At 37.7% G+C, this 22352-nt stretch overlaps 1 protein-coding gene across 2 annotated transcripts in view; it reads right to left on the bottom strand.

Annotated features, from left to right (window-relative positions):
- Positions 1 to 16957: 16957 nt before the first annotated feature.
- The window catches only part of LOC584796 (ammonium transporter Rh type B-A), a 41561-nt gene continuing 36166 nt past the window's right edge, over positions 16958 to 22352 (bottom strand). For both annotated transcript variants that reach the window (XM_030977697.1, XM_030977698.1), the window contains one exon: positions 16958 to 19842. In XM_030977697.1, coding sequence (XP_030833557.1) covers positions 19771 to 19842 — 72 coding nt within the window. In that variant the 3' untranslated portion in view covers positions 16958 to 19770. The remainder of the gene's footprint in view (positions 19843 to 22352) is intronic.

Raw genomic sequence — 22352 nt, 5'->3', positions numbered from 1 at the left:
CTAGTGCCAAATCGAAAAATGAAAACGAAACAAAAGTCGTTACGAATCACGTATTTCTTGTCTACATCTCGTTTATTGTTCAGTCGCACAGCCGGACCCACTCCAAACTTACTGATTATTTGTCATTAATTGGGGATAATCAAATGTTTCGCCCTTTCTATTGCCGGTCTCGTAGTGTCACTGGGGTATGAGACATTATTATTGCAGTAATATCGTGACTACTTAAAGCAAGGATTTGATAATCCCCTAGTTAATTAGCACTAGGCCTCAACGACCTATTTCCGTTTTCATAGATATATCAAAAGCCTCGGTGCAATAATTACTGACCAATTATATGATTATAGTAAGAGGAAAACTGTTACATCAGTCACTGGAGTGACACTTTAAAAGGTGTTTCTATTTACACTAATTGATACGCTACAGCCAGCCAATCGGACCGGTGATAGTAGCCAAGGATTCATCACTCATCTATGTAGTTGCTGAATGGGAAGTGATGAGATTTTAACATCGGATATAAAACTATATTGACTACATGTCTCTGTCCCATCCGCCGATACCTTTTTTATATGCGAGTCTTCATCCACACGTATCGTCTCTTGACCATATTACAGTTAAAATGAGATATTTCAGACTCCATTTTCAGGATGCACATGATATAGTGAACTGTTGTCTTCAAAACACACGTCACTAGGAACCTATTGTGCCTCAAAAAGGACGTGTCTGCTGTGAAACTAAGTCTAGATGTTTCCAAACTGAACGCGTGCTATGTGACAATCATCAACAATGATTAGTGTCGATATTTTTCTGTGCTTTGTTTTTGTTTTCATCGGATTTCTCGTGATTTCAACAAATGCCTGCTCTCTAGTTATCCTTCGAAAGCATTGGAGTGTCTTTGAAGACGTCCCACGATTCCTGTATCAGTGTATTGGAATGGTAGACCTAATAGGTGGCCTCTCAGGATGCGCTTACTACATTCTATACATTGTGGAAAGTGACTGCCGTCATTCACAGGAGGTCTTTGGATTCCTGTCAATGACTTTTTACTTTGGATTTCAAATATCTGCCGTCACAATATCTTGTCTCAACATCGACAGATATATCGCGATAAGCAGACCGCTTCGGTATCCATCAATCGTAAACATTCGTTCTGCGGTATGTTGCCTCGCTTTAACAACATGTTTCCCCTTATTATTTCTCATCTTAGGTTTTGTACGTGGATCTCCCGTTTATAAGTTGTCTCATCACCACTACATGTGCATGAATGGAAAGATATTGAATGCGAATTTTACTTCTTTGGAAAAAGTAACCATCAGCACGCTCTTTGCCGTAATCATGGTGCCCATAGGTAGCGGTATAACGCTGAATTTAATATCCATGGGCATAGCCATTCGGCAAGCCCGAGCCATCGCCGCCTTAGCAGTGCCTCGTTTGGCTGGCGAGAACAACGCGGGACATCGCAGAGTCAAATTCAAAGGGGTCAAGACTGTCTTGTTCATCAGTGTAGTGAATTTGATCTCCTGGGTGCCCACCATCGTACGATTGTTCTTTACCATTGCGACCAGTAATCCTCTCTCAAAGACTGCTGACGTTCTTCTGGCGATGTTAACACTTGTGAATTCCTGGAGCAATGCGTTCATATTTGCTCGGACCAATGCAGTCTATCGACGTGCAGCCAGAGAAAGCTTTCGGTCGATCTTTTGCTCCCAGAACTAACTACGGTTTCCTACGTTTATTGGTGGCACCTGGGAGTGGTTGACGCCCCTGGCTTATTGTCCAATTAAAGGTAATGGACAGTATTCAGAAAAACATACTAATCCCCGTGATTTACGGAGCACTAAGTGCCAACATTACAAAAAAATATGTAGGTAAATGGACGAGTGGAAGTTGCGTTAAGTGTATAGCGGTTGGAGACTAATGGGGCGGGGGAGGGGAGGGAGTGTAATTGTTATTCACGTTGATATTATTACGGAATTAAATATCCTTGTTTCACCTTCCCATTGCCAGGATCAAAGTGAACCAAACATATTCTTTAAATATTCATTTTGATTCTCGAAAACTACTGTTAAAATTAATCTATCGAAGGTCTTTCTCGAAAAAGAATGCTACTTGAAGTATTTATGGGGATTTATATACAGTGCGTCCCAGAAAAAACGAAACCAAGAATTATCGATGTTTAATCCTAACTTTATCACAATTATAATTAATGAATGATACATATTTGTAAAGCTTGGATCCTCTTTTTTCATTCGATGCAAAAGACTTAACTCCGTTTCGTTGACGATCAGCCATGCATGGCAGTTCAAACGAAACACTCCAGCTAATGGGTAATTATAACCATATATTCATGGTCTATCCTACCCATTTTAACGAGTATAGTGTTGAATTTTGGTATAAATTTATATATAGCGACTCGTCAATCGCGAGCTATTGCAGACATGGCAGCAGAACGTGGATGCGGCAAGAAAGGGGAGGCAAAAAAAGGGGACGCGGAAGACAACAGGACATAGTGGTGGTGGTGGTGGTGGATATTTTACCTGACTGCTAAGAAAGTATAAATGCTTGTGAAAAAGCAACCAGACGGCCGACGGCTTTAGGTCCTCTCCGAGGGACCTGGAAATGAGGATTAATGCCTTACCAAAGGGCACTAGGGCAACGCCTTTGTTTCGAACCCGGCTTACCGGATTACGAGACCACTGCTCTATCGACTGAGCTATCGCGCCTCCATGATGAAGGGAGTTAAACCCATCTTGATCATCAGTGCAATTCATGCAATATCTTTAATTCCAACCATTGCAAGGTTTTTTTCATATTCGGCCATGGCTATAGGCATGCACTTTTAACCACGGCTTCCAAACTTTTTCAAGGGAAGGCAGAGTCTAGTCAATTTCTGGAGCAACGCATTGGTATTTGCTCGCACGAATGTTCTTTATCGTCGTGCAGCCAAGAAGATTGTCCTGTCGATTGTCTCTAGATGTAACTCGTTAGCTAATTTCCGTAGACATGTTTACTAAAAGGGACCGTTTTCTGGACAAGACTGTAATTTATTTTTTTGCCTTACAATGAAATGCCGTTGAATATTGTGAGTGCAAGTTTGCGTCCGTTTTCCCTTGACATAAATAACCTAAACTGTTTATAAGTAATGGAGATAAAATTGTTTTCAAAAAAAGTTAGTTATGTCGTTATGTAAGAAATACATTTAAATAATTACAAAGTTCAGAATTAATATAATTATCGCAAAACCGAACATTTCGAAAGAAACAAAAGTCGTTACGAATTATTGCCCATGAATTGGCGATAATCAATTCTGTCGCTCGGTCTACTGCCGGTCCCGTTGTGTCACTGGGGTACGAGAAATCATTATTTGAGTAATATCGTGACTATCTAAAGCAAGGATTGATAACCTTCTATTATAATTACTACGAGGCCTCAACGACCAATTTTGGTTTCCATACAAGCGTCAAACATAGCATCGGTGCCATTATAGCTGTCAGATTATTTGATTATATAGTCGGCGAAGAGCTGTCAAATGAACCACTCGAATACGGCTTTAAAAGGCTTGCTATTCACACTAATTGCCACGCTAAGGAAAGTAAATCCGGTTGCTAGTAATATCCAAGGCTTTATCACTCATCTATGTAGTTGCTGAAAGGGAAGAAATGAAATGTTAACAGCGGACACAAAACCATATTGATTTCATGTCTATGTCCTTACGGACGAACCCTTTAGGCTGATGTTCAAGATTTCATGCTTACTTACTGTCACTTGACAACCACCAACAATGCTTAGTGTCGATATTTTTCTGTGCTTTGTTTTTGTTTTCATCGGATTTCTGGTGATATCAACAAATGTCTGCTCTTTAGTTATCCTTCGAAAACATTGGAGTGTCTTTGAAGAAGTTCCACGATTCCTCTATCGATATATTGGAGTAGTAGATCTAATAGGTGGTGTCTCCGGATGCGTTTGCTACATTCTCTACATTATGGAAATTGACTGCCATCGTTCACAAGTTTACAGATTTCTGTCCTGCATATTTTATTTTGGACTTTTCTTCACTGCCATCTATCTTCTTCACTGTGTATCTTCTTCACTGTGTATCTATCGCACTCAGCCTAACGGCTTCGTGCAATAGATACACACAGCCTCAACTCGAGTGCGGATAGATCGTATAATGAACTCATGCGCACGCATCATTTGAATAATAATAAATTCTCTATGCGCTTTACAACAATCAATTATACAAAATAGTACATGATTAATCTAAATATTTAAATATGCATGAATTAACAGAAATATGTATCGTATACAGGGATGAAAACAAAATAATACTTGTTATTTACTTGATATCCACCTCCCACATACAATAAAATTTCGTTGATCGTCTATATATAAGGTTAGATGCACATACCCTAGTGAAAAATGTGTGCTTGAATAAATTTAGACTGACAGCAACAAATATTGCTTGTTTTATATTTTATGTTGGTAATAGTGTGATATTTAAAATATAATGTGTTGGACTTGCTTTAATTTGTTTTATTTACCGAATGTAATGACAATTTGTAATAACGTACGTGATAACATGACAAAATAATGTCGAAGGATCGCCCGACTAACCTTTGTCGTAACACCACAGAGGGGTTTTGATATTTATTTTTTTAACTAGTGAAAACATTTCTCAAAAAAAAACATTAACATATAACTATAATATAAACAAATATTGTTTACTCTATTAACGTGTGAGTGTTATTGTATGTTCCATATGATTTTTCTGAATGACAGTGAATGTTGTCTGGCGTATGTTATTATTGTGAGAAAAGAAAAAGAAATGATGCAGAACGTGTGCTGAAGATCGAGTGGATCAGCAACCTGTTAAAGTTGCCCACAAGTACATGTAAGTGTGAATTTAATATTACGCTGTAGAATAGGATTCTTCTTATCAATTTGAAAGCCTATTTGATAAAATTAACATTTAACACCCTATCACATACCTTCACCAATGATCCCCAAAAGACTCACACTAACGTTGCTGAAAGATGATTCAATGAAAGTGTGATATAACAGCACCCACCCACCAACACGCATACAATCGCATGAATACACACACACGCATAGACGCGCCAAAAAACAGGCACGCTACTAAAAGTGGAATCAATGAAAGTATGTTTGATAACAACACCCACCCATACGCACCACAATCACACACAACCACAAACACGCTAAAAAGTTGAATCAATGAATTTTGTTTGATTAGCATTAAAAGCAAGAAATGGTTATTAACACCCACCCACTACGCACACACTCACTCACGCACTTAAAGTATCACATTCATAGACCCACATGCCTACCCACACACCACGAGAAGAAGAAACATGAATTTGTAAAATTGTAAAACAGCCACTCACACAAATACACACACACACACACACACACACCATAACACACACATGTTCATCCACACACACGCTATACAGAAAATGCTTGAATTCATCATGTAAATAAAAGCAGGTAATGGGTTGTTTATCAATAGCTATACAAAACAAACAGAACTGTGCGATGGATGTACATAGAAATTACATCTTCCATCACGTTCTTGGGATTCAGCATATAGAAGATTTCAAAATCCACCCATCAACTGAACTTATTGAGAATAAGGCCTGGCTTTGGACAAATATCAATACAAGTTGTTAGTTTGGGGCTAAAAAAAAGTGACCGAAAGTTCCATATTATTGTTGACAGGTGTCAATTTGCAAATTTCTAGTATGAGGGCACATTTTGAAATAAAATAGGCCCATCAAATGTCCCTGGATGTAAATAACGTTGGGAAAATTACCCCTAACCCAAATGCTCAAAATGTCGTCAGTAGGGTATATAACACTAATATTTTGTAATCAGCACAATTTATTTTTCCCCGGATAAGCAATTCCAAATTCCCCCCACAAAAATCTGACCTTTTCCACTTATCTCATAGGGCATATAGCAATGCCACAGGTTGTTTGGGGTCGACTTTTTTCCCATAATGCATCACGTAAAATCGACTGAACACGGGTGTCGCTAAATGGTGCCGTGTATTGTGAATCGATCGTATTATGTATTCCGTTTTCTTGTCTAGGCCTTGTTAATTGATATCATATAGTCACACCGCCAAGCTGACTCCAAACCTACCAATTATTGGCCATGAATAATGAATTTCTCGGTCGATCTACTGTCGGTCTGGTGGTGTCACTAGGTTGTAAGAAGGGTTTAAAAAATCAGAATTGTAGTAAGATCTTGAATACTCACGGGAAGGATTTGATAACCTCTTTATTAATGACCCCGAGGCTTCGACGAGCTACTTTGAGTTGGCATTACTTACATCAAACATGGCCTCGGTGCCATGATTACAGCTTGATTATCGTCAGCAACGGACTGTCAAAACTGACAGTCGATTGAGACTTTAAAATACGCATGCTATTTACGCTAATTACCACGATAAGGAAAGTAAGTATGGCACTCTGGCTTTCGATAATAGTTAAGACTACACCACTCATCTATTTAGTCGCTGAACGGGAAGGAATGAAATTTTAACAGCGGGCATAAAATTATTTAGGCTACAAGGTTTTGTCGCATCGGTCGATCCCTTTTCGACGTTCCAGCCTTCATTCACACTAGTTGTCTCTTGACAATTATCAACAATGCTTGATGTCGATATTTGTCTGTGCTTTTTTTTAGTTTTCATCGGATTTCTCGTGATATCGACAAATGTCTGCTCTCTAGTTATCCTTCGAAAACATTGGATTGTCTTTGAAGAAGTCCCACGATTGCTCTATCAGTATATTGGTGTGGTAGATATAATAGGTGGCCTCTCAGGATGCATTTACTACATTCTTTACATTGTGGATAGTGACTGCCGTCATTCAAAGGAGGTGCACAAATTCCTCTCCGGGATATTTTACTTTGGATTTCTCTGCTCTGCCATCTCAATAGCGTGTCTCAATATAGAAAGATATATTGCAATAAGCAAACCGCTGAGGTATCCATCAATCGTGAACATTCGATCGACCTTATCTTGTCTCGCTTTATCAACATGCTTCCCCTTAATATTTCTAATCTTACTTTTTATACCAGGATCTCCCGTTTATAAGTTATTTCTAATTCAGGAGCGTAACATGTGCTTGAATGAAACAGCATTGGGTCTAAATTTTACTTCTTCGGAAAAGGCAACATTTATCACGCTCTATTCCCTATCCACTGTACCCATATACATTGGTATAACTTTAAACTTAATATCCATGGGCATAGCTACTCGACAAGCCAGAGCCATCGCCGCCTTAGCAATGCCTCGCGGGGCTGGTGAGAATAACGCGGGGCATCTCAGAGTTAATCTCAAAGGGATCAAGACTGTTTTGTTTATTAGCGTAGTGAATTTGATCTCTTGGGTGCCTAGCATTGTACAATTGTTCTTTAATATTACGACCAAACGCTCTATATCAAAGACTGCTGACGTTCTTCTGACGATGTTAACACTCGTGAATTCCTGGAGCAATGCGTTCATATTTGCTCGCACCAATGCAGCCTATCGACGTGCAGCCAGAGACAGCTTCCGATCAATCTTTTTCTCCCAAAACTAACTGTGGTTTCTTACGACTATTGGTGGCACCTGGAATTGTAGGCAGCCTTACCACATTTTATGGATACAGCCACTTTACATCACCAATGATACACGATTTAAGATGCATGTTTTTCTCACTGGCCATTTAAATGTAATGGACGGTTGGCATTCAAACGAACTAACGTTTTCTAGGTCTTAACCCGGACTAGAATTTATCTTGATTTATGGAGCGTCGAAGTGTCGACTGTTTTTTAATTATATGAGCAAATCGACAAATGCCAATGGTTTATAAGTTTTAAGCGTTTTAGAGAATAAGGCACTTTTCACAGAAATGTTTTATGTTAACATTACTTAGGTAAAAATGAACGGAAAAGGCATTTATTTAACACATTTTGATTTTCAAAGTCTGCTTTTTAAATTGGCCGATCAAAGTTTAAAGGTAACTTCTAATATAATTTTGTATGTATACATAAGAACATATGTTATACGTTATATTAATATTTTAAAAACATCTCTACTCTTTTGGCGATTCATCTTATTTCATACCTTAAAGATTTGTACGAGTCATTCAATATTTCGAACTGTCACTAATTTGTTTTAATAAGTGATATGCATCCACAATCAATCACCTTTAATTGCTACCAGGAATCACCAAACTTTTTTTGACGGCAATATTGACGTAATTAAACACGACCTAAGTGTCATTAGCGATATGAATAAGATTTATTTGAAATGATTCTAAGCCGGTAATTCACGTTTTATGGCAATTTTACTTGACATATTCATTCTCCTTTGTTGCCAAATCGTGAGAAAGTCCCAATTTCTTTTACCTACGTTTTTATATAATAGCAAGGCAGAATTCTCATTTTAATAGCAAGCGTGCCCATTGTAAATCTTAGATTTTAGCATTTGCTCTTAAGATAAATCAATGAAAGGTCGTTTCTTTTTCATATCACGTCTTGAATTACATTTTAAAGAGATATCCTGGTTCGATAGAAATGAAGTTTTAAGAAGTACTTCGATCACTTTTTGACATGGAACCACGTTTAGTAGTTCCATGATTATTCTTATACTGTATTATGAATGTGAAATCATAAAGCATGTAAACGAAGTGGAAATGCATATACATTTATTCTGGAGGAAGAACGAGAAACCTTGTGCAAAGAAATGTTCTGTAGACGATTGGAACCCATTTGTCCTCCGCAATAAAGTTCCATTGCGTAATTGATCATTTGCTAAGAAAATAATATCCAGAATACCGTCACCAATTTGGTAAACATGTAGACCCAATGTAATATTAGTTCCTATTTTAAACAATGTCAAAAATAAGTCGTCGTTTTGTTCAAACCAAAAAATGATATCTACTATAAATATTGACCAATGTCTCAAACATGTTTCAACAGTGTGTTGAAAACTACTTTTACTTTATGATATGTACTTAATCTCTTCATACAATGAACCTTCGTTGATCCTCTATTTCTAAAGCTAGATTTACATACCCTTTTGGAAAATTTGCCGCCGTTGGACTCTAGAAAAGTACATGTAGGTGCTTAAATAAACGTATATTAAAAAATATCTATAATTACAGTATACCAAACATTGTTCACTCGATTAACATTTTAGTGTTATCGTTATTGTATTTTTTTATTTTTAGATGTTTTTTCTTAATTGCAATAACTGTTGTCGGACGTATGTAATTAATGTGAGGAAAGGAAGAGGAGTGTTACAGAAAGTGTGCTCCAGAGTAAATTAGCAAACTATTAGAGTTGCCAACAAGTACATGTAAGTGTGAATTAAATATTATGCCGTTAAATAGGGAATTTATAATCAATTTAATGGTCGATTTTAATCTGATAACGGGGAACAAACTACAACACCAAAAATTCATGAATGGCATCAACGTTCGATTGAGAAGTATGGGCTTGACATTGAAACCGAGAAAGTGTTCATCTTTGTCTTTGACGAGTGGTAAACCAAATGTTGTAGACTTTACTATCGGAAGCGATGTAATATCCTCAGTCCACGAACATCCAGTTAAATTGTTAGGATCACTTATCACATTCTCGATGAAAATTCTGAAATCTTCGAATACCTGAAAGGAAAATAGAATCCACTCTCGAAATTATTAATAAGTGTAACATTCGAAAGGAATGTAAAGTATTTATACTCACTAGATATGCATGCACTCCCATCTCTCTTGATATAATATTAGATAGATGTATTAAGATATGGTTAGGAATACCGTTACGTGGTGCCAATCTTGCTGTGGTCCACGATCTTGATGGCTTGAACATACCTTCCATTCGGACCTTTACCGAACCTGTCATTGTCTGGCTTACAGAAGATCTAGGGTCAAAGGCGACGATGCTGTAAGTCACGCCGTTGACCGAAGACTAGATAGGGAAAGGGGATGGTCACGACAAACGTCGTTCTCTTTGGAAGCACATGAAATTCACTCAAAAATGCCAGACTCTGTAAGATGGAACCAGACAAAAACTGTGCAGACATAGAAGGAGAAAGCACCATACCATCAAACATAATACGTACCCAACACAAACCAGACATCTGCCACATTGACAACAAAAATAAGGGCATTATCATCATCGAACTCACAGTCCCCTTCGAAACAAACATTGACACGGCACATTACCAAAAACAAGACAAGTACGCTTGCACAAATACATATACACCCTCAGTTACACTAGCACAATCATACATCCACATGCCTACCCACACACCACGCTGAGAGAAACAAAGGAATCTGTGCAATTTCGTTTGATAAGTATAATAACACCCCCACACACAAACATGCACACACCCACATTTTCTCTCACACACGCTAGGAAAAAACCCACTTGAATTCATCACGGAACTGAAATCAGTTAGTGGCTTGTTTAGCAACAGTCATACACAACAAACAAAACTGTGCGATGGATCAAAAAGTCAATAAAAGCGGGAATGATTAAACCTGTAAACGCGAGAGTCAGCATATAGAAGGTTTCGCAACTTACCTTAAATCGAAAGAAGGGAACAAAAAATGAAGTATCTCCTGAAGAGAAAACTTGACCAATGTTATCAAGTTATAACTACGATACATAAAACATAATTCACTCTATTAACATTTGAGTGTTATTATGTTTTATGTTTTAGATGTTTCACTTTATTAACATTTGAGTGTTATTAATTTTTGTTATGTTTTAGACGTTGACAATGACTGTTGTCTAGCGTATGGTATTATTGTGTGGAAATGAAAACGAAAGATGCACAAAGCTTGCTGCAGAGTGAATATGCAATTAACCTATCAAAGTTTTAAATTCAAATTATTCCATTGAATCGGTAATTTCTAATCAATGTGATATTTTGTTTGATAACATGAACAATACCCAACCGATAACACGTACATGTTCAAATACATACACCCACGTATGTCCCCCCCCCCCCCCTCCAAAGAGGAACGCAAACAAATACATTATGGACGTCATATTCAAAGATTTACGAATTAGATTTAAAAAGTGGTCTTCAGGTTTTCAAATAACCGTTAGAAGTGTGTCAAAGATTAAGTAAAAAATGGGTTATCCAAATCTGCCACGACCATCAAGCATAGACGTTCACTTCAATATCTATATGACGCCATTTTTTTTTTACAAAGCTCTTTGAAGTTATCACCTAGTTAATTGCCTTTTCTTTGTATGACCGTGCTAAAGAGCTGACAGCCCATTTGTACACATATCATACACTTCAATTAAAATCATGTCATGTCGTACAGCAGATTAAAGCCTTAAAGTGAGGGAGGTAATAACAATTTAATGTTTGAATACTTGTCACTTGGTAGAAAAGAAACATTGAGTGGCTTGTCATATCTCTTTCCAACGAATTTCTTACATAAAACAGACGCCACAATGAACACTGGTCTCCACCGAAGCATTCTGCAATTTACCGTTTTTATTACAAATGATCATGAGCAATACAACAACAAAAAAGAGCAGGGATTTCATAGATTCACAGCTCCCAGCATCTTCATGACAGACTGCATAGCTTTTTTTTAAAGAAAGAATATCAACGATTAATTTGGTGAAGGTAACCAGTCAGGAAATTTGTGTAAATCGAAAAGATTCTCAGACCTCTAATTTCCTATGTGCTTCATGGTGAAACTACAATATTCGGAATGCAAAGGTATACATATCAGTCACTGGATTGAAAAATGTGGATCTTTTCGAGAATGCTAAGCTATAAGAAGAAATGACCATCCTCAGCACTTCGATTCATCATTAAATCGAGGAAATACAGTAACTAATAATTTTCATCCTACAAGCGTTAACGAGACAAGGCTAACAAAGATATTTATTGGCAGTCATGAACACCCTACAGCTAACGCCTGATACATCATATTTCAACTCTACGGATCATGGGTACACAACGGAAGCTGGCCATGTTACTATTGCGAGTATTCTTCAGAGTGCATCATTTGCTGCAACTGGAGTAGTAGTATTACTTAGCAACCTATGTTCTATGATCATCATTCACCGGCAGCACGGTGTCTTTGGAGAATCCTCAAGACATCTCTATCAAGTTCTAGCAGTTGCCGATATGTGTGGCGGTCTGACCGGTTGCATATCAAATTCTATCCTGTTTTTTCGCTACAGCTGGCCATTCAGTAACATCTCTTGTAAAATAATCTCCTGGTTTTTCCCCGCTTTGGTACAAACCTCTATAATCGCACTATCCTGCATCAGCGTAGACCGATACATCGCAATCAGTAGACCCTTACATTACCCCATACTGGTCACTCCTAGACGTACCACAATATGGTTGTGCCTACTGTTACTCATTCCGTTGTCGATCTTTATTTCTGGTTTCATTCCCAACACACCGATGTATACGTTTGCAGGCTATACATGTTACAGTCTACATGGTACATCGGAAAAAATGACATTTAGTTCATCGTCAATTGCAACCGCGGCTCTTTCGGCATTTCTCTTCGTCTCTGTTCCCTCTTTACTTGGGGTCATTCTTAATTGTGGTTCCATGAAGATTTCTATCCATCAGGCGCGAGCTGTAGCTGCACAACAAGCAGTAGTCGGCGCTAACAGGGTCAGAGATCCTTCTGTTGACTACAAAGGGGTCAAGACAGTTCTTCTGATAGCCATCGTGAATGCAATCTCCTGGCTGCCAGCATCAGTAATCTTCTTGTACCCCGTCTTAGGATCACCAGTCATACCATGTTGGCTTCATTTTATCCTCCGTCAGCTGACGATGGTTACTTTCTGGAGCAATGCCCTGATCTTTGCACGGACAAACAAGGCTTATCGTCGAGCTGGACGTTTGCTCCTCAGGTCCATATTCTGTCGAGAACCATCTGGGATGCAAGTTGTTCACCCCTGAGTGATTAAAGAACATGTTTCAACATCACCTTGTTGCATGGCCTTCGATGATATGCTTTGGCCATGTTGATATTCCTGTAAACGTATGATATTTTACATATAATATGAGAGTAATAGCGACATAATCAAATTATGCATATTTATATTTTAAATAGTTGTACTTGACCGAGATATGCATGGGTACATGATTTGATTAAGCACTACATTTTTACCGCTCGGCTATGACCGAGGTCAGGATGTTGGAGTGCCACGTACGTCAGGACGCGGTATAAAGAAAGCACCGTTTTATAAATTATTAATATCGGTAAAAGTAGTAGTAGTAGTTGTAGTAGTAGTAGCAGTATCATTATCATTATTTTGTTTTGTTTCTTTTTCTGTTATTGATATATTAATTATTATGAATCTTCTGATTAGCATTATAATTATTATTCTATTCTTGAAGTTATGGCTGGTGTTGTTTTTGGTTGTCATTGTTATCATTATTATCTTTGGTAAGATTACTTTAGTCACTACGTTTGAGGAGATTTAGTATTTATGACAGTTTATCATTTTTGAAAATAACACTTTTAATATATACATATTTGATTAGATATGATTCATTGTCAGGACAATACTTATTGTACTTCTATTATTATCGAAAAACTCTGTACTTACATGAATGCAGAAGAAATCAAATCAAAATCAAATCAAAATTATCAAGTAATAATTATCATTCTATACCTCCCTTTCATGACAAGAATATAACATGACTCTTAACCATTAAGACTTGTGAGGTAATGACTTGGCAAAACAGCAGCGGATTTTAATGGTTTTTATAGTGTAATACTCTGTACATTTGTGAACGTATATTGCAGCTCGTTGAGTACGCGCAGTTGCCATTCACCTACATTTTAAAAACCGCAGCGTTTTTTTGTTTTTTGTTTTTTGCTGCGGTTTTTCGTGTCATATCAGAACGAACCTTTAGTCATGGAACAGAAAGGTACTTAGGGTTATGTTTTTGTTGTATTAAGTGATTTCAATTGTCAAGTCTTGTGTCTGTTGTTACGATTGCTAGTAATAAATAGAGGCAACTGACCTTTTCCGTTTGTGTCTCTCTGAGATAGTCAAAAGCGTTGGATGTTTTAAGAATATTAAAATGTATACAGTTTGATGTAAAACTGTTTTGTTCTTATATGGTACGTTTACGGCACCGAATTAATGCCTACCATAACCACCATGACGAAGGTTGTTTTTGCCATATTAATTGTATGGTGGCCCTGAAGGGACATCGCGAATAGACTAAATCGTGAAAAATATGCGATAAAATTCACGATATCGTCAATTTTATCGCATATTTTTCACGAAGAAATTCACGAAATTGACGATATCGTGAACTTTATCGTGAACTTTTCACGATGAAATTGACGATATCGTGAATTTTATCGTGAAAAGTTCACGATATAAAGTTCACGATATCGTCAATTTTATCGTGTACTCTATCGTGTACTCTATCGTGTACTCTCCTGACGGGCGCTTCGTAAACAAAACCAGCCCTAGCTGGGGGAGACAGAGAGAAGGAAAAAAGGGAAAGGGAAAGAGAAGATAAAAGGAAAGAAAGAATAATAAGAAGAAAAGAGGGAAACGGGGGGGGGGGGGCGAAGGGCTCTTGCCTCCTCCTCACTCCCCCCCCCCCCGCCAAAAAATAAATAAGGAGAGAGAGAAGGGAAAGGGAAAGGGAAAGAAAATATAAAAGGAAAGGAGGAAGAAGGAAAGAGGGAAACGGGGAAAGGGCGAAAGGCTCTTACCTCCCCCCCCCCCCCCGCCAAAAAAATAAATAAGAGAGAGAGAGAGAGAGAGAAGGGAAAGGGAAAGAAAGAAGAGGAATAAGAGGGAAACGGGGGGGGCGAAGGGCTCTTGCCTCCTCCTCACTCCCCCCCCCCCCCTCCCCGCCAAAAAATAAATCAGAGAGAGAGAGAGAAGGGAAAGGGAAAGAGAAGATAAAAGGAAAGAAAGAAGAGGAAGAAGAAGAAAAGAGGGAAACAGGGGCAAAGGGCTTTTGCCTCGTCCCCCCGCCCCCCGCCAAAAAATAAATAAGAGAGAGAGAGAGAGAAGGAAAGGGAAAGAGAAGAAAGAAAGAGAAAAACGAAAAAGAGTGAGAATAGGAAAGAAAGGAAAAGAAAGAAAAGAAAGGAGGCAAGAGCCCTTCGCCCCTGTTTCCCTCTTTTCTTATTCTTTTTCCATTTCTTTCTTTCCTTTTATATTTTCTTTCCCTCTCCCTTCTCTTTCCCTTTATGGCGGGAGGGGGGAGGGGGAGGTAAGAGCCTTTCGCCCTTCCTCCGTTTCCCTCTTTCCGTCTCCTTCTTCTTTCTTTCCTTTTATATTTTCTTTCCCTTTCCCTTTCCCTTCTCTCTATCTCTCTCTCTCTCTCCTATTTATTTGTTGGCGCGGGAGGGGGGAGGAGGCAAGAGCCCCTCTTTTCTTCTTATTCTTCTTCCTTTCCTTTTTTTATTCTCTTTCCCTTTCCCTTCTCTCTCTCTCTCTCTTATTTATTTTTTGGGCGGGGGGATGCAAGAGCCCTTCGCCCCCGTTTCTCTCTTTTCTTCTTCTTCTTCCTCTTCTTTCTTTCCTTTTATCTTCTCTTTCCCTTTCCCTTTCCCTTCTCTCTCTATCTCTTATTTATTTTTTTGGCGGGGGGTGGGGAGGGAGGAGGCAAGAGCCCTTCGCCCTTCCCCCGTTTCCCTCTTTCCTTCTTATTCCTCTTCTTTCTTTCCTTTTATATTTTCTTTCCCTTTCCCTTCTCTCTCTTATTTATTTTTGGCGGGGGGGGGGGGGAGGAGGCAAGAGCCCTTCGCCCTTCCCCTGTTTCCCTCTTATTCCTCTTCTTTCTTTCCCTTTCCCTTCTCTCTCTCTCTCTCTCTCTCTCTTATTTATTTTTTTGGCGGGGGGGGAAGGTAAGAGCCTTTCGCCCTTTCCCCGTTTCCCTCTTTCCTTCTTCCTCCTTTCCTTTTATATTTTCTTTCCCTTTCCCTTTCCCTTCTCTCTCTCCTTATTTATTTTTTGACGGGGGGGGGGGGGGAGTGAGGAGGAGGCAAGAGCCCTTCGCCCCCCCCCCCCGTTTCCCTCTTTTCTTCTTATTATTCTTTCTTTCCTTTTATCTTCTCTTTCCCTTTCCCTTTTTTCCTTCTCTCTGTCTCCCCCAGCTAGGGCTGGTTTTGTTTACGAAGCGCCCGTCAGGAGAGTACACGATAGAGTACACGATAGAGTACACGATAAAATTGACGATATCGTGAACTTTATATCGTGAACTTTTCACGATAAAATTCACGATATCGTCAATTTCATCGTGAAAAGTTCACGATAAAGTTCACGATATCGTCAATTTCGTGAATTTCTTCGTGAAAAATATGCGATAAAATTGACGATATCGTGAATTTTATCGCATATTTTTCACGATTTAGTCTATTCGCGATGTCCCTTCAGGGCCACCATATAATTGATCTAATAGCCAATGAGAACAGTCAGCGAACCCATGTCTTACCGGAATCTTTATCTCGCTCTCGCTCTCTAGTTCCATCTCTACCTCCCGCTCTCCCCTTTATCTTTCTTCCTCACACGCACACACACACACACGCACACACACACGCGCGCACACCCCAACACGGAGGTCATCATCTCGTGTATCAAATGTTTTACTTTTTATGTGTTTATTTGCTATTTGATAACTAAATAAATGTTGATTGAGCATTGATTCGGGAATGAAAAGCTGTTAGAATGATGAAAGCCTTCGTGCTAGCAATTGCCATGTCTCATGGTGACCATATGGTAGGAATACTCCCATGGAGTAGACATAGTGCATATTGTGCGTGTCGTGAATCCGATGACCGGGGTAATAATATTTGTAAAGCGCTTAGAGACGGTATTTAGTCTTAAGCGCTATACAATTTCAGATTATTATCATTTTTGTAATAGTACTAAATTACAGTTAAAAAAAGAGCACACATAAAGCACGTGGTTTAAAAATGGTAAATATTGTATACGTTTTTAATTGATCGTAGTTTTGTACAAAGCCAAATGCTATAGAAAACTCGTCAAACATAGATTGTTATAAAGACATGGTTAAATACAATGAAAATAGAAAAATACATCGTATAGCAAAAATAAGGTTATTTTGATTAGAATTTGCAGCAGCAATTTAGCAAAGTGAAACAGAAAAAAAAAGATATTTTGTGACATAATTCTCGTTTAGTGATCCTGAGCATAACTATCATTTGCAAGAAACCTATACAGGAATAAATTCAAGCTTGCACACACGATAACAGGCACTCTGTAAATATATGTCATGTAATGTACTAACTCATGGACATGTTGTACACCTGAGTGCAACGTGAAAGAAGAAACATCTTTCGAGAAACAGGCAAACAGTGAATATCTATTATATCTTCAGTTTTAACAACGTCATTAATGCTGATCATAATATATAAATGATTAATAATACACATAAAACTTTTATAAACCATAATCACCACGAGTAAGCTAAATATTGATTTTATTTGTTAGGATTTGGAGAATAATATGCTAGTAAATATTATAAATTTGATATTTTAAGGGCATCAACAATTCATTCTACATTTATTATGGAATAGTTCATTTATGCCCACTTCGATGTTTCAATAATATTTTTAATAACTTTGTCACAATACAACTTTTGTAAAGGTTTGGCGAAAATACCGTGACATGAAATCTATAGTGAGAACATGCTTCAGGGTTTTCACACTTCGAGATATATATTAAAACCCATTAGCATATGTTTAGTATCTCAGTCCGGAAAACGGAATAAAGAATAAAACTATTCTACTCATGTATATACCCTTTGCATGCAAATGAGCATCGCGCACATTTGTTGCGAAACAAACATATACTACTTCTCCTATGTGTTTTGAAAAGAAAACTTGTGCAAACTAAATATGAAACGTGCATTAGATACAAATCAACAAACCATCTACTTCTAACATCACAACACCATCTAACTATCATATACACTGGATTCAAAACTAAACCTAAACTTCAAGGCACCGTGCATTGATCTAGACTTATGCTAAATTCAGCAAAATGTTTTCAGGAACAATCTTTCCTACCTAAAGTGGATGGTGAATCTTGGAGTACTGAGCATTCTTTAAAATTATATTTGGCATTAGATGCGTCGTGTTAGAGTACTAAACAGAATATTTTTCCACGGGAATTTCATTCTCCATCTTGTTACTCAGTTCCAACCGCCAAAACCAACTCCAAGCCGATTACACACAGATTGATTCGTTTCCATTCGGTCTGTTGTCTGTCTTTGGTAGGTCTCGTCGATGAAATGGTCACTTATCGTTTTCCGGAAGGTTCATTATTCCGAAGCCTTGTAATTCCAAAGGCTCGAAACCTATTACGCATCAACTATGACTATAAACAAAAACGTCATCCTCTTTGTATCATACTTTATATACATACCGTCGGTTTGGGGCCAAAAGGGTTTTAGCTCATATATCTTGATACAGATTAAACGGTCATTTCTCCTGGAGGAAATGCAGCAGTTCAACTAGAGGAGTTACATATTCATTGGAAAAAAAAATTGACGTCATATTTCAATCGTCAGCACCGGTTTCATGCGGTAAGTGCAAAACATATCGAGTAAAATATAACCTGTAACCTCGTTGAGCGCTTGTCAGCCGAAAGTCATCAATACTGGAATTTGTTAATTAGTCTGGTAAACCTGAACCTGTGTCTAAGGTCACATTTATAAAGGAAAAATTTGACCTCAGACTTACTTCCTTTGTTAACCCTATCTTAAACAAAATATTAAGCCCAGCGTCGGGTTTGCAGTTTATCGGAATATTGACTAATGTGTTTTAATGATGAAAAATATATACAAGTCTTTAAAGAGCTGCCCATCTGTAATATCCTCCTTCCGTAAATATGTGATTTTGATTACTCCGATCGCTCACAAATCCTCTACTTATTATTTGTACTGGTAATTTTACTGGCGGATACTTCGATTTCAAAAGAAATGGCGGCTTTACCTAGACAGGGCCTTATACATCTTGTCAAGACCAGCACTGGCTTTACACTATCGAGAGTTCCGACACATGTTGTAGGTACAGGAAAATTCATCCTGATCGAACATAGGTTTTTTGTAAATATTTGAATAGTTCCACATTAAATGAATGTTAACAAATCTTATCTGATCAAATAACTCTAGCCATAAAATTTCTTAAGGAATTCTCATTTTTTCATGAAGCCTTTCATCTGTTGCTACAACATGTGGTGATTATAAGAGCCCCCTGTCGGTCAATAGCAAAACACTATTTCGGGTGATAGTGGAAAGCCCGTATTGGTCCCGACTGACAACGCTAATCACACAGGATAGTTGGGTTCCAGGGGTGGACCCTAACTTGCTTAGCAAATCGTTGTAGAGCCATCTCTTTAAGAGAGCGTGGAGAGAGAACTCATAGGCTCGAATTCACAAAGGAGTTTTGTCGACAATCCTCGGTTTGTCGACAAACCTCCTTTTGTTTCGACAAACCTCCTTTTGTTTTTTACAAACCAGGTTTGTAAAAAAAAGCGTCAAAACGCGTCATATGACGTACATAAACCTCGGTATGTCGACAAACCTCCTTTGTGAATTCGGGCCAGGGAGTCCAAATAACTTTAAAAAGATCGATAAAACTCGGCAATAAATCGGTAAAGTTCTGGTCCCATTTCGGCGACGAGTGAGCGACGTTTAAGTGGAATCGAGCAGTGAAATGGTACGAACTGGACGAGGAAAAACATTCGACGCACTTTTTACACCTGGGCATCGGCTTCCTTGCCATTGGTGACGGTTGTCTGTTGGGCGCCCTCCTCGCCTTCAACCTCCTGAAAAAAGAAAAATAAATTGAAGAGTTTTAGTGATATTATTAAAGTAAAGCGGCTCAGACATTAATAAAGAACAGCAAAAATTAAGTTAAGAAAATGCGGATACAAAGAAATATACTTGGATGCGACGACCTTCATACAAAATACTTGCATAAAGACTTCGCGAAAATCAACAATCAGCCATTTCAATAGCCGTGTCCATCACATATTAAAACTGCGAACATTAGAATGACGCGTTGTGGAAACCGAACATTATTCCTATGGGATATACAATAAGGTTTTGAAATCAACTTGACTTGAATTCTCCAAGTCTGTGCATCGCGTTAAGTCCTGTCAGGTATAATATGGACAGAGATCCATTTCCACCCAAAAAAATACAAAGTGCCATCTGGTCAGAAATATTTTACTGCTCAGAAGCAGGAAGGCCGCAGCTTTTTACAAAATGCCATTCAAGATCAAACCATTTTATATTAAGTTTACGAATGGCTTTAAATGAATTTATGATTAATGGACAAGCTTTCATAGATCGCAATTATCTAAGATAATAAATAATAAAACACGATGTAGGCTGAGAAATCGTATTTCCAGTAAAGACGACTATATCAAATTCTATCCAAAACCATTTTTTTAATGCAAAACTCTATTTACAAAGCCTAATCAGACGTTAACAACATCAAAACACAGAAAATAAAGACTAAATCAAAATATAAAACAACAATCTATTGTACTACGAATTTTAGAGACACAGAGCTAAGTACCATCAAAGAGAGTTTACACATGAGGTGGAAGAGAGATATTAATGGATTCATAGGGCAAACAAAAAGGTATGCGAATGGGGTGGGATAACAGCCAATGCACATGCAGTGGTTATAAGCAACAAAATAATGACACCACGATAGGGTATAGAAGACAGACAATCGAAAATAACTTACAAAAAAGACAGGATATTGGCAACAATACTTGATCATGATGAAAGTTAAATAACAAATATATATCATGGTGCAGATTTGTGTTAGCACAGAAGAAAAAGTGTTTCAAACAAAAAGTAGGAATAGAATAACGCTGATCAATGAAGATCTACAATTTTAAAAAAATATGATGTAAAATCAAAATATGGGATTTTGAGAGCCGTCGATTTTCAAGACAATGCAAACAAATATAGAACCTGTCAATGAAAATAACGCACAACATCCTCTGCATAAAGAATATTTATCTTTGATTTATAGGCATAGGTAGGATAGAATGAAGTTTAATTTACAGCATTCAATGGAACGTTTTCAAACTACGTTTTCAAACTACGTTTAAAGATGCCATTTAAACACTTTTTAAAAGAAAACGAATATGGAAAATAAAGCGATTATCATTAAAATCAAGATAATTTTGTAATTTAGTGAAAGCTGGTTTTTTTCGAATGAAGATGGGATTGACATCAAATAAAAATGCATGCAATGAATGTGAAAGTAGCAAAATATGGGGAATATTTGGGAAGGAGGGTTGACGAGTTAAAATGCTTCATTTTCAGTGCCATGCTAAAAATCCAATTGCTGCCAGAGTGTTTCGTTCACAATGCATTTGCATGACCTGGGCCCCGTCATATAAAAAGTTGCGATCGATTCGAATCACTTGAAATTAATCGCAACTCATACCTCGTGAACACACAGTTGCAATTACTTTTAATTTGTCTCCAAAGGTACTGTTTAACAAATTTCCATTATGTGTCACAATATTCAAAGCTATTACTACGTAACAGAGATCACAATAAAAATACAATAAAAATGTTAACATCTATTCAAATACAATCAATTTGTTAATTTACGAACATAATGCCATTATCGTGATCATTTGTTTAATAAACTGCGAAAAGAAATCAATCGTTATGAGACCATAAAAAGGGGATGTGAGTGCAGAAACCAGACACACCGAAACAAAGTTGTTTTTTCCTCATCATGAGCAACATTCAATAAACTGTTCTAAAATAACAACAAAATCTGAGTAAACAGCGAGTTATGACCCACTATTGAATTTAAAAATGCATCATTTGATGAACGAAATATAGGACATAGTATTTTTTTTAATGACTAAATGAGCATGAAAAGTAGGTTTTTAATCTTTGGTGTTTTGAGGTTCACACTCATGATAGTTATACCGTAACTAATAATAGCTTTAGAGATGTACTATCGTTTAAAGGGGGTCTAGATGTGTAATAAAAATAACGAAAGCCTCTCTTTCGCCTCAAATTTCTATGGAGTTAATTTCTATCTAATATATGGACAAACAAAACAATTATGAATTCAGTGATGTATTTTCTGGCAAGAACTTCTCATATCTACAAATTGGTTTCATTTGTAGCTCTTCAGGAGTGAGGGTGCAATGTGTTGATCACTTGAAATGATATCCAATCATCCCTTTTTTCCTTACAAGAATCTATATTTAATATCTATTTGACCAACCCAGTATTGTCCTTCTCTAAAGATGCTCATGCGTGGGTAACTAGTCGTACGTGAAGTATG

This window comes from Strongylocentrotus purpuratus, unplaced genomic scaffold (assembly GCF_000002235.5).
Source record: "Strongylocentrotus purpuratus isolate Spur 01 unplaced genomic scaffold, Spur_5.0 spur5_scaffold_1, whole genome shotgun sequence".
Lineage (NCBI taxonomy): Eukaryota > Metazoa > Echinodermata > Echinoidea > Camarodonta > Strongylocentrotidae > Strongylocentrotus > Strongylocentrotus purpuratus.
This window is presented reverse-complemented; position numbering and strand designations above follow the sequence as displayed.